This window comes from Bos taurus, chromosome 11 (assembly GCF_002263795.3).
Source record: "Bos taurus isolate L1 Dominette 01449 registration number 42190680 breed Hereford chromosome 11, ARS-UCD2.0, whole genome shotgun sequence".
NCBI classification, from domain to species: domain Eukaryota; kingdom Metazoa; phylum Chordata; class Mammalia; order Artiodactyla; family Bovidae; genus Bos; species Bos taurus.
The window spans coordinates 67,536,414-67,548,433 of record NC_037338.1 but is presented as its reverse complement, the minus strand read 5'-3'; the positions used below and the strand labels follow the sequence as shown (position 1 = coordinate 67,548,433).

Sequence of the window (12,020 nt, the reverse complement as noted above, 5' to 3'; positions counted from 1 at the left end):
TATAGGCCCAGAGGGTAAATATTTCAGGTTTTGTAGGTCAAGAGGCAAACTCAAGGCTATTATGTAGGTGCTAATAAAATGATTAAAAAATACAAAAACCATTCTTAGCTTATGGACCATATTAAAATAGGGAGCAGGGCAGATTTAGATTACTGACTCCCTCTCTACGGCCACAACTCCCGTTGGGTGACCTCTACTCCGGGGCTGCAGCTCTCACTGAATCCAGTAACACCCTCTCCTCTCCTTGCCCTTCAGGCCCAGGGGTGTCACAGATCTCACTGTTGAGTGCCTGCGTGCCTCACCATTGCCACGGATTCTCTTAACCCTGCCCAGATTGTTTGAGTTTGACCCTCTTGAGTGTGCCTTCTGTTTCCTGCCAGGACCAAGACAAATCCAGCACGAGGGTTCAGGAAAGGGAAATAGAGTTTACGGCACAGCTTGAGGCTGAATGCTTTGTCCAAGGCCTAGTGAGTGTGTAGAGACATTGTGGCTAGAATGGGGCTCATCGTGAACCACACATGGGGTTACAGTCCAAGGGCTGAAGTTCTGGTGGAGAGTCTGCTCTTCTTCTGAACAGTGTACATTACGCCTTTTCAATTCTGTTCTGTGCTTCCACTCTCAAACTTTCTTGTTCTTTCCCTTCCCTTGCCCATATGGCCCAGATACACATAGGATGACCTTTTTCTCTCCTTGCCTCAAAGAGATGGCAAGAAGAATGTCACATTCTTTAGTCCGAGAGTACCAAAGTGATCTGTGTAGGTCACAGGAGAGTCTAACCGGCATGATGCTCTGGATGTGGTTTCATAATTACAACCCACGCATCAGCTCTATTATCAAGAGGTGGAGGAATCCTTACTCCATGCCAGGTATAATGCTGTTTGTGGGTGATTCAAAGATGAGTTAAGGATAACTGGTGCCTCCAGCAGGGATTAAATCTGGCTGGGGGAAGACTCACAAACAGGAGCAGTCACACAAACGAGCTGTGCTACGTAAGCCTTGGTGTGAGCTGCTCCAGCAGCAGGAGGAGCATTCACACTTTCTCAAGTCCTAACAAAGGGGTCCTACAGAGGTGCCTAACGAGCCCACCAGCATCACAGGTTTTTTCCAGCTGGCTTTTTTGGTGATCCCTTAACATGCAGTTTTCCAACCATTCAACATTAATCCAGCAGCTGTGTTTGGGAGAACAATGGACCCATGTGAAATTTAGGATGTCTCCCAGGCATGACTGTAGTCACTTTGCCACGCACCATGGTTCCTGCCCTCAGGGAGTCTCCTCTGGAAGGCTGACTGGTACCTTGGGTGATCCCTTCTTAATTGGGCCCCAACCCCAACGCTGCTAATTCAGCAGGTCAGGCTTGGGGCCTGAGGGTGTTCATTTCTAACAAGCTCCTGGGGGATGCTGATGCTGCCCATTCAGGGACCACACACTGGGAATCAGCGTGAGACCAAGGCTGAAGAGCAGGGGCTGGGGAGGGAGTGGTAACTGAGGTAACAGTGGGGTCTCCCTTAGGGAGTTTGGATGGGAAATTTGAAAACGGAGAAAATTAGGGGAAAAAAGGAGTTTCACTTCATGAGAAAAAGTGGGCAGGTCATGAAGGCTAGAGAGACTTTGAAAGCCTTTTGTGAGACTGAATCATGAGGTTTGAGACAGCAGGCCTGGGGATTTGTATTTTTATAGCTCCTACAGGTGACTGATTCTCAGCCAAGTTTGAGACCCTCTATAGACTCAATATCCAGCAGTACTGGCATACAGTAGGTACACAGCAAATTTCAGTTCAACTGACACTAATTCCAAGTGCGTGTTGGGAGTATTTTGAGATTTCTAAATCCAGTTGACCATATGCTCATTTGTTTCATAAAACTCAGTCCTAGACAACTAGTTAACAGATGAATAACATGCTCTCAAGCAAATATGAATTCTTCAAATAGAATTAAAGCTCTCTCAATATCCAAGATTACAGAGATGAAACCCTGGCTCTTACCAAATATGTTGTATTAGTCACAAGGTACAGATTTCTGAAAACAACATAATAGAAAATCCCCTTTCGCCTTCATCTGAGATTCTCCTTGGCTCCTTCCTGTCTGTGCATGCATGCACGCCACTGAATGTTCCACATTAGAATATAATTAGAAGCAAACAGCTGTTAGTCAAGCAAACTACATTTGGGCCACATTTTTTCCAGAGTTCAACCCATTGCTCTAGGAGAGGGGGTGGCTTATCTTAAGCATCTCACCACTTGAAACACAACAAACCAAAATGACAATGCACTGAGATTAGTTTGAGAATGAGGTAATTCAACTCAGCAGAGACAACTACCAAGAAAGTGTCCTCCACTGTTAAAAATGGTTACTACTTTTGATTTCATGGGAGAAGAGCTGCTCTGAAATTAGCAAATATCTCAGTTTATCACTGGAAGGTGGTAAAGCTGTATGTGTGTGTGAGGGGGGTGGCTGCTGATGAGATCTGGTTCTTTTTTTTAAAACTTTTTATTTTATTTTGGAGTATAGCTGATTAAGAATTTTGTGATAGTTTCAGGTGGACTCAAAGGTGAGCAAGGGGACTCAGCCATACATATACATGTATCCATTCTTTCGCAAAGAGAGCTGGTTCTTATATTGAGTCTTTCACCGGAGGCCTTGGAGTTGGCATAGTTCTGTCTGCAGCACAGAGCTAGAGGGTACAGATCTGAGTTGGAGCCTTGGATTCCAGACAGACCCGGGCAGAGCAAAGACTCTACCACTCTAGTTTTACTGGTAGACTATGTTGGTCTTTTTGGCTACAATTTTCTAGTGCTCTTTGATGGTTGGCATAGTGCAGATGCTTATGGGGAAGATCAAGGAGCAAGGGTGTTGAATGAATCACATGAATTCAAAGACATCTGCACCCATGAGGAAGAGAAAAGAGGTCTTTAGGAAGCATTAACTGCCTCTTATGACTTAAATTTCTCAATAAGTCAAAAAGGCTTTCAGTTAAGCTGTGGAACTGTGCGGGGGGAAGAGAGATGCTGGAGAAATAAGACATTTTGTTCGCAGCCAGGGAGAATGAGTACTAGACTCATGGCCAACACAGCCCTCTACACCAGCACACGGCTTGAATAAAGGGAAATGGGCTCCTGTTGAGGCAAGAAGGATAGATATTAGGCATTGAGGAGAATCCAGCTATTGTTGTTAGACTATGGAAAGCCTGCCAATGAGATTATTCAAAGTTATAATCATTCTCTGGTTACTACCCAAGTCACTTTCTTCAAGTCCACTCTTATTCCACCACTTTGCCATGGGGATTTTAAGAAGCCCAGCTCCTATTGCTGGGCATATATCAGGAAAAGATGAAAACTTTCAAGCACCCCAGTGTTTACAGCAGCACTATTTACAATAGCCAAGACATGGAAACAACCTAAATGCTCGTTAACAGATAAATGAAAAAGAGATGTGATGCATATATATACACAATGGAATATTACTCAGCTGTAAAAAAAAAAAAAAAAAGAATGAAATAATGCCATTTGCAGCAACATGTACGGACCTAAAGATTATACAGCAAGTGAAGTAAGTTAGAGAAAGATAAATACTATACACTATCACTTATATGCTGAATCTACAAAAATTATACAAATGAGCTTATTTAAAAACAGAAACAGACTCACAGACACAGAAAACAAGCTTATGGTTTCCAGACAGGAAGTGGGGGGAGGATAAATTAGGAGTTTGAGATTAACAGATAGAAACTACTATACACAAAATAGGTAAACAATAGGACCTATTGTATAGCACAGGGAACTATACTTAATATTTTGTAATAACCTATAATGGAAAAGAATCTGAGAAAGGATATACATGAAACGCAATCACTATGCTGTACACCTGAAACTAACAAGACACTGTAAATCAACAATACTCCAATTAAAACAAAAAAGCCCAGCTCTCACCTCGATATTGTGGAAACTGGGAAAATATACATTTAAACTTTCAAGTCCATGATTTGAGAAATTTGTTTCTTTGTGATAAGCTGGGTTTTGGTTTGATATCATCTCAAGAGATTCTGGTTCTTCCTATGTAAGTGTTTTACAAGGAGTGAGGATGGGTTTTTGAATAGAAAGAGGCGCACCTTGATCGGAGAATACCACTTCCGGGGAGAGGAGGGCCGGCGCATGTTGTTGTTGAGATTTCGGGGTTCAGGGAACTCATACTCCTGCTCTGGCATCTTGACTCTTGCATTCTTTGCTTTCTCCAACTTAGCACCTTCTTCTGTGGAGCCCTTTTCTCCCCAACGAACCTAAAAGAAATAACATACAAAAAACCCCATGAAATGACAAAATAAAATATGATGCCCCTGGAGAACAGGGATCACAAATAACTACAATGTGCTACCCAGTCCTCATTTCTTTTGGGTCATGAGGACCAGAGAAGAGGGGTGGAGTAGAGAAAGGGAAAGGGGAAGGGCTGGAGGAGCAGCGAAAGCAAGCAAGGGGAGTGGGCATTTGGGGGAGGGACCATCCAGGGCGTGGGAACAACACACGCAAGGGCATTGTGGGCCCAGTAAGAACTCTGGATTGTATTCCAGTGACAGAAGAAACCACTGGAGTGGGGGTAGGGGGACTTGAGCTAATGAGTGAATTGCTCTGATTCACAGTGGACAAGACACTGGGGTGCAGAGGTAAAAGGCTATACTTGCCATCTCTCCATTGATGCCTCACGAGTCACATCCCCATTAGACCGTAAGTGTGAGTTTTCACCATTTTGCTTTGGTTTTCTGTCACTGAGTAGTCAGCACGTAGACATGAGTAAGTGAAGCTGTCCTTACCTCCATCCTTTTAATGCCTCCAACGCCTCGGCCACCATAATAAGAAGCGTCTACCGTAGGCCACTTTTTCTTAGGCAGACCATCATCATCTTCTTCCTGCAGAGAGATTGTGACACATGAAGGAAGCAAAGCGCCATTGTGTCCACTATGGCAGAGTGGATGGGAGCAGACTGCCTGGGTTAAATCCCAGTGCCACCGTTTATTGGGCCTTGAGCAAATCGCTTAACCTGTCCAAGTTTATTTTCCTTATCTGCGAAGTGGGAATAAGAGCAGCACAACCTGGTTAGATTGTGTTGCGTTCTTGGAACATGTTCTCTTCTGCATCTCTACTCCTTTATAGCATATTTCATCTAATCCTGTCTACATGTTAATGCCTCGTGAATGTACATCTTTGTCCCTGACTTCTCTGACCTCTGTTGGCACTGACATCTTCTCGGGGACTAATCAACTTCTCAACAATACATGTCTAAAAGAAGTCCCGATTTCCCCACCTCAGATTGTTTCCTGCCATAGTCTCTCCCTCTGCCTGGGAGTCAAGCTTGAATTCTCTCTTCCTCTGCTTCCCCTTCCCTGTCTCATCTCAACTTTCCAGCAAGTTCTACTGGCCTTAATTCTAAAAGATCCTCAGTTGATGGCTTCTCCAACTCAAGCTCCATCACCACCTCCACCACCCGGTACCAAGGCTTCATAAGTTTTCTCCTGGGTATGGAGACAGTCTCCTAACTGACCTCTCTTACCTATAATCCATTCTCCACAAAGCAGCAGAATAAATTCCAAACCTCAACTCTGACTTGAGAGCTCTGGCCTTTATTCATTTCTCCAGCCTTCTTCCTTCCACACTCCCCTCTCTCAGATACTCTCAATGCATTCCCTGGACATCCTTCTCAGGTAGCTCCAGTCTCTTCATCCCATCAATCTATTTTATTCCTAGTTTTTGCTCTTATAGGGCTTCCTAGGTGGCTCAGTGGTAAAGAACCCGCCTGCCAATGTAGGAGACGCGGGTTTGATCCCTGTGTCGGGAAGATCCCCTGGAGGAGGGCATGGCACCCGATTCCAGTATCCTTGCTTAGAAAATTCCATGGACACAGGAGCCTGGCGGGCTGCAGTCGATGGGGTCACAAAGAGTTGGACACAACTAAAAAACAGAGCATACACATGGCTTGCTATTTATTTATTGTCTGTCTCTCCACACTGCAATGGAAGTTTCAAGAAAGCTTCTGTTTATTTGTCATAGTTACCACTGCAGTCTCAGCTTTTAGAACAGCACCTAGTACATGGTAGATGCCCAAGAATTATCTGCTGAATTTACAAATAAATTCAACAAGATGATTCAAATAAAGCAGTTAACTAGGTGTCTGGAACTTAGCTTACCGACAGAAGTTAGCATTTACTATGCTTTTTAAGATGAAGGGAGAAAACAACAGGAACTTGTAAGCTTATGGGTGGAAAAGGGAGGGATAATTAGCAAAACTCTTCCTTATCTTGGCGCTGATTCCTGTTGTGGGGAGAAAAAGTCACCATCTACCGTCCTGGATGGGCTAGGGGGTGGTGGCATAATTTCCCTTCTGGGTAAGGAAAGGAAGCTGAAAATGGAGTCTGCAAAGTAGATAAATGTGCTCAGAACAAGCTCACCTCCCACAGCCCTGGGTTGGAGGCATCTGGGGAGGCAGAGTGGAGTCCCATGTGGGGCCACTGCTGTGCGGAAAGCGGCAGGCATGGGACTGGGTACATGCAAGGGTCCACGGAAGAGAGATCAGAGCCAGCGGTGACAAAGCAAAGCAGTAACACGACACATTCAGACCTTCAAGGTGACCTTCTGTGCTTCTGTGATGGGCAGGCTTCTTTTTAAAAATTAATATATCTAAAGGACAGTGATCACATTCTGGCAGCTGACCAGAATGGGTCAGTCTGCATGTGTGTGTGTGTGTGTCTTAAATGAATTTTTCTTCATTTAAGAAAATGTCCTTCTTGTATGTGGGACTGTGAGCCCTGAAGGCACAGTGGATTCTGTTGACTCTTGTATTCTAAATCTTGCACAGAGCCTGGTGCATAGTAGGTGCTCAATAACTGTCAGTATTGAATTCGTGATAACACAGCTGGATTTATGTAGCCTTTAACATGTATGTGCTGGTCACCCTTCCAAGTGCTTGACGTATATTAACGAGCCAGTGATGTCGGTGGTGCTATTACACCCACTACACAGGAGGAACAGAGAGGTTAAGTGACTTAGTCAGCGGCTTGGATGTGGCAGAGCTGGATTTGAGCCCAGGCAGCCACACTCTTGTTTGATTGTTTCTCAGTGTTGACAAAATTCTAGGTTTTGGCCTTTTGTGTTTTGCTTTTCCAATCATTTGATGCTTTCAAGTAAATGCAGTTTTCTACTTCTCACCCCTTGTACCTGCTAAGACTTCTGACTACATGTGCCAAAATAATAAATAAAAACAAACAAAAAAGATACCAGCAAGAAAATACTATAGCTCACAGTATCTCACCTTATAATTTCAGAAAATTTATTATGTCAACCAGGAACCTTATATGGTTAAACTTTATCACCAGAATGTGTCTGTGTCATACATGAAACATGGCTTCCAAAACTCTGGGCATGCCTGGTCAAGGACTTAACTGAAATTACGTCATCCTAAACTGAACATAGCAGCACAGAGAATGTATGAAATTCCAAGAATAAAGCTGCTCTATTCATTAGGGCACTGAAAGGGTCCATGAATCTCCTAATTTTTTAAATGACAGGGGCACAGATGTTAAGAGACCATCTAAGTGGGATTTTTCACTGCATAGAAGAGGATAGCTGGATCCAGAGAAGTAAAGAGACCAGTGGAGTGGAGTTCTGATCTGGCCTGCCTTGTCGGGTATTCCCCTTATACTTGCACGCATAACAGCCCTTCCCCCTATCTCTTACTGCCCCTGGGCTCTATCCCCCTCTGTGGTTGCTGGGTACCCAGGCTGGGCTGGCCTTCTGCGTATGTGCAGGTCCTGCATCCCATACAGGAAATGCCTAGATGGCAATCCGCTCCACCTGCTCCTGATACAACCAAGCCTGCCTTTAATCCCATGACCTGAGCTTGCAGGCCAAACTCAAACAACAGCAGCAAAAGACAACACAAAGGCCCAAGGACTGACCAAAGGGAGAGTCCCTTCAGTTACTATGGCTCTGTTTACATATTCTAGAGACGGAAGGGTTTTGCAATCTTCAGAAGAGAAGGGAATTTTTGATGTGGTTTTTTTTTTTTTTTTAATCTGGCCAAAAATTGATGGAGTAAAATCAGAGATAGTCCCCAGCAATTTCACTGACAGAATTGGCAGCACCTGAGGTGAGTCTCAACCTCTAATTAAATAGCAGGGCTTTGGGGGGAAGTCTCCTCTCACACTGCCCTTTAAGGATGTAGCAGGGAAGGGAAAAACCACCAGGACAGAAATCCCCTATGATAAATGGAGGACTGGATGAGCCGAACTGCTTTGTGTCAGCAAAGCCATAGGAATCAGGGATTTGTGGGCAGTCAGCAGAAGATGAGCAGAAGAGTGGAACTGAATTCCAGGAAACGCCAGGTTTCACGGCAGAAGACGGCCAGGAATGGGATGACAGGGATGGTATACATGTATATGTATGGCTGAGTCCCTTCACTGTTCACCTGAAACTATCACAACATTGTAAATTGGCTCTGCTGCTGCTAAGTCGCTTCAGTCGTGTCCGACTCTGTGTGACCCCATAGACGGCAGCCCACCAGGCTCCCCGTCCCTGGGATTCTCCAGGCAAGAACACTGGAGTGGGTTGCCATTTCCTTCTCCAGTGCCTGAAAGGAAAAGTGAAAGTGAAGTCGCTCAGTCGTGTCCGACTCTGTGCGACCCCATGGACGGCAGCCCACCAGGCTCCGCCGTCCCTGAGATTCTCCAGGCAAGAACACTGGAGTGGGTTGCCATTTCCTTCTCCAATGCATGAAAGTGAAAAGTGAAAGTGAAGTCGCTCAGTCGTGTCCGACTCTTATCGACCCCACGGACTGCAGCCCCCCAGACTTCTCCATCCATGGGATTTTCCAGGCAAGAGTACTGGAGTGGGGTGCCATCCCCTTCTCCCAAATTGGCTATCCCCCAATACAAAATGTTTTTGGTGTTAAAAAAATTAAAAATAAAAAAGAAGAGGCCGTTTAATATTCTGTTTAATTGGCTGCACTGTATTGTAACCTACTGGTACTTTTACACCTTCAGTAAAACTTCCTACATAGATGGCTTTGTGCCAGTTGTGCCTTGGGGAATAGAGGGATCTGATTTGTTAGATGGTTCCAGCAAAGGAAGAAGAAGAGATAAGGCAGAAGAAGCAAGTAGTAGGAGGCGGTGGTGCCTGGAGCAACCGCAGACATTAGGAAGGGATGCTGGTTTTCCATCAGCGGAAGTTTTGTTTAAATTTTAAAGGATGTGGTGGCCCCAGACATCCAGTTGGCTGATGCTTGAGTGGCAGCACATGACTCAGATAGGGAGGTCTGTTCTGACCTGTTCATCCAGGCAGACCTGGACAAGAAAGAGCTGAAAAATAGAAGTCTGATGCACACATTTGGGAGTCCTCTGCTGCCTGCACGCACTGCACTTTTTCCATCTTTCCAATCATGCCAGGCTTTTATATATATAGCTCCATGCTTCAACATTCACAATTCCATACGCTTGAAACAAACTTCTCCCGCTTCTTTTAGCCATCTTTTAAGATATTGCTCAAATGTAACCTATTCCATGAAGAACCCCCTGGTTCCCCAGGGAATTCAGTGCTCCCTTCTTGTGTTTGCCATGATTCCTTGTATTGACCTTCACTCACTCAACAAATATTGACCTCTTAGTCAGTTATTAAGCAAACCAGCAAGGAAAGGGGTGAGATTATTGATCTTGGGGATCTCTCAGTCCTCATGCAGACCATGCTGTGAATAGCGCCCCCGAGAGTTGTGCCTACGGTGGCCCTCTGAGACTCAGTCTACAAGTTCTTTAATATTCCTGCTTCTTTGATATCCATCTGGCAGAAGAACCAAATGGCCATTTTGATCCAAATAGGCTCTCAATCTCCAATTCACTACGGGTAACAGTAGGACCCATCTATAGAAGGGAAAACATAACTGAAATAGAATGGAGCCCAAGGAAATAGTTTTAAACCAGCCTCTGAATTCATTAAAAAGTTCCTTGAACTGTTGCACATCTTAAAACCTTATGCTAAACCCTACATACCCCCAACAAGGGCCCTATATTTGTCCATTCCTTCCTTCACTCACTCAGACAATTGTAGTTGTGCCTCCACTGCAACATGTTCTATTTTGAGAAAAATAGAATGCAACTGTCAATGAGATTGTTTACATTTATAGAAGAGTAAGTTTTGTGAGGATGATGATATGAAATAAAGGACTGAAAAAAACTCCCAGGTCTGAGAGGCTCTGGAGGGCCGACCTTAAGTAGCTCTGGCTGTACTGTGTCCTCGGAAGTCTCTGGGGATAAGCCAGAGAGGTCAGCTTCAGCGTCTGTCTTGGAGACGAATTCCTCAAAATGAACTGGTGAGTCAAAAAAATTCATCAACCCTTCTGTGTAAGTGCAAAAAAAAAAAAATCTCAGTTGACTTAACTGATATGTTTTGGTACCATCCGGCACCCCACTCCAGCACTCTTGCCTGGAAAATCCCATGGATGGAGGAGCCTGGTGGGCTGCAGTCCATGGGGTCGCTAAAAGTCAGACACGACTGAGCGACTTCACTTTCACTTTTCACTTTCATGCATTGGAGAAGGAAATGGCAACCCACTCCAGTGTTCTTGCCTGGAGAATCCCAGGGACGGGGGAGCCTGGTGGGCTGCCGTCTATGGGGTCACACAGAGTCGGACACGACTGAAGTGACTTAGCAGCAGCAGCAATGATTAACGCAATGGCTGTCCTGTGTTTTTCAATAAAGAATTCTGTGTGCACTTTTTAAAGCAATTGTGTGTTTATTTTTTTAAACTACTGAATATAGAAGACTGAATTTGGGTCTGTTCTAGGACTTCTGATTGGAGCAGACATGTGTACATAAGGGTGTATTTGTGCATGTGTGTATCGGATGTGTCATATGTCCACTGGAAAAAAAAGATGCCTGGCAGAAACTTGGCTCTTCACCCCTCCACAGTAGGATGCTAGTCTGGCTGTTTGTGTAGACACAGCTGTGAGAGGGACCAGGTCTGCTGCTGTTAGGGAGTTCAAAACAACAAGACACATGTTTAATTTTTCTGTAGCCCAGTTTTCCCATCTAAGAAATTCTGGCCACAGAGAAATCATTAGCATCAGTGAGCATGATGATAAACCTGGAAATAAATCCATCATTTAAAGCCAGGTGCTTACTATTAATTGGGTGCTCACACAGTGTCAGTTAACTCAACACATGTCCCTTTCCCTCTCAAACAGTCAGAGAATGCATGGAGGGTGATGACCTTTAGAACTAAATTAGCAGGTCAAGTACTCCATTATTGATTCTTCCATAAACTGCCAATTATTTGGAATAACTGGAGATAGTGAGAAGTCCTCAGCCTACTGCCAATTAGGGAAGACCCTAAACCCAGGAAATACTCTTCTTAGTTGCTAAAATTTAGCTTTCTTGTTTTTGTGGAGAGCTTGAAATTTCAAGTAGTTTTTCTTTGTCTTGTCTTTATACACAGAGATACACTGTCAGTTGCTCAGAATCTATAGCTCCAGAAAGAATGAAGTGGCTGGGCCAAAGCCAAAACAGTGCTCAGCTATGGGTGTGTCCGGTGAGAGTAAAGTATGATGCTGTATAGAACAATAATGCATAGGAACCTGGAATATTAGGTACACAAATCAAGGTAAACCGGACGTGGTCAAGCAGGAGATGGCAAGAGTGAACATCAACATTTTAGGAATCAGTGAACTAAAATGGGTGGGCATGGCTGAATTTAATTCACATGACCACAATATCTGCTGCTGTGGGCAAGAATCCCTTAGAAGAAATGGAGAAGCCCTCATAGTTAACAAATGAGTGCAAAACACAGTACTTGGTGCAGTCTCAAAAATGACAGAATGATCTTGGTTCTTTTCCAAGGCAAACCATTCAACATCACAGTAATCCAAGTCTACGCCCCAACCACTGATGTAGAAGAAGCTGAAGTTGGCTGGTTCTATGAAGACCTCAAGACCTTCTAGAACTAACATCAAAAAAAAGACGTCCTTTTCATCATAGGCGACTGGAATGCAA

The 12,020-nt window shown here is 44.3% G+C and overlaps 1 protein-coding gene across 2 annotated transcripts in view; it reads right to left on the bottom strand.

Moving 5' to 3' along the window:
• ANTXR1 (ANTXR cell adhesion molecule 1) overlaps positions 1-12,020 on the bottom strand; it is a 258,211-nt gene that overhangs the window by 69,612 nt on the left and 176,579 nt on the right. For both annotated transcript variants that reach the window (NM_001206228.1, XM_059891504.1), the window contains 2 exons: positions 4,802-4,897; positions 4,106-4,273 (listed from right to left, as the gene is read on the bottom strand). In NM_001206228.1, coding sequence (NP_001193157.1) covers positions 4,106-4,273; positions 4,802-4,897 — 264 coding nt within the window. The remainder of the gene's footprint in view (positions 1-4,105; positions 4,274-4,801; positions 4,898-12,020) is intronic.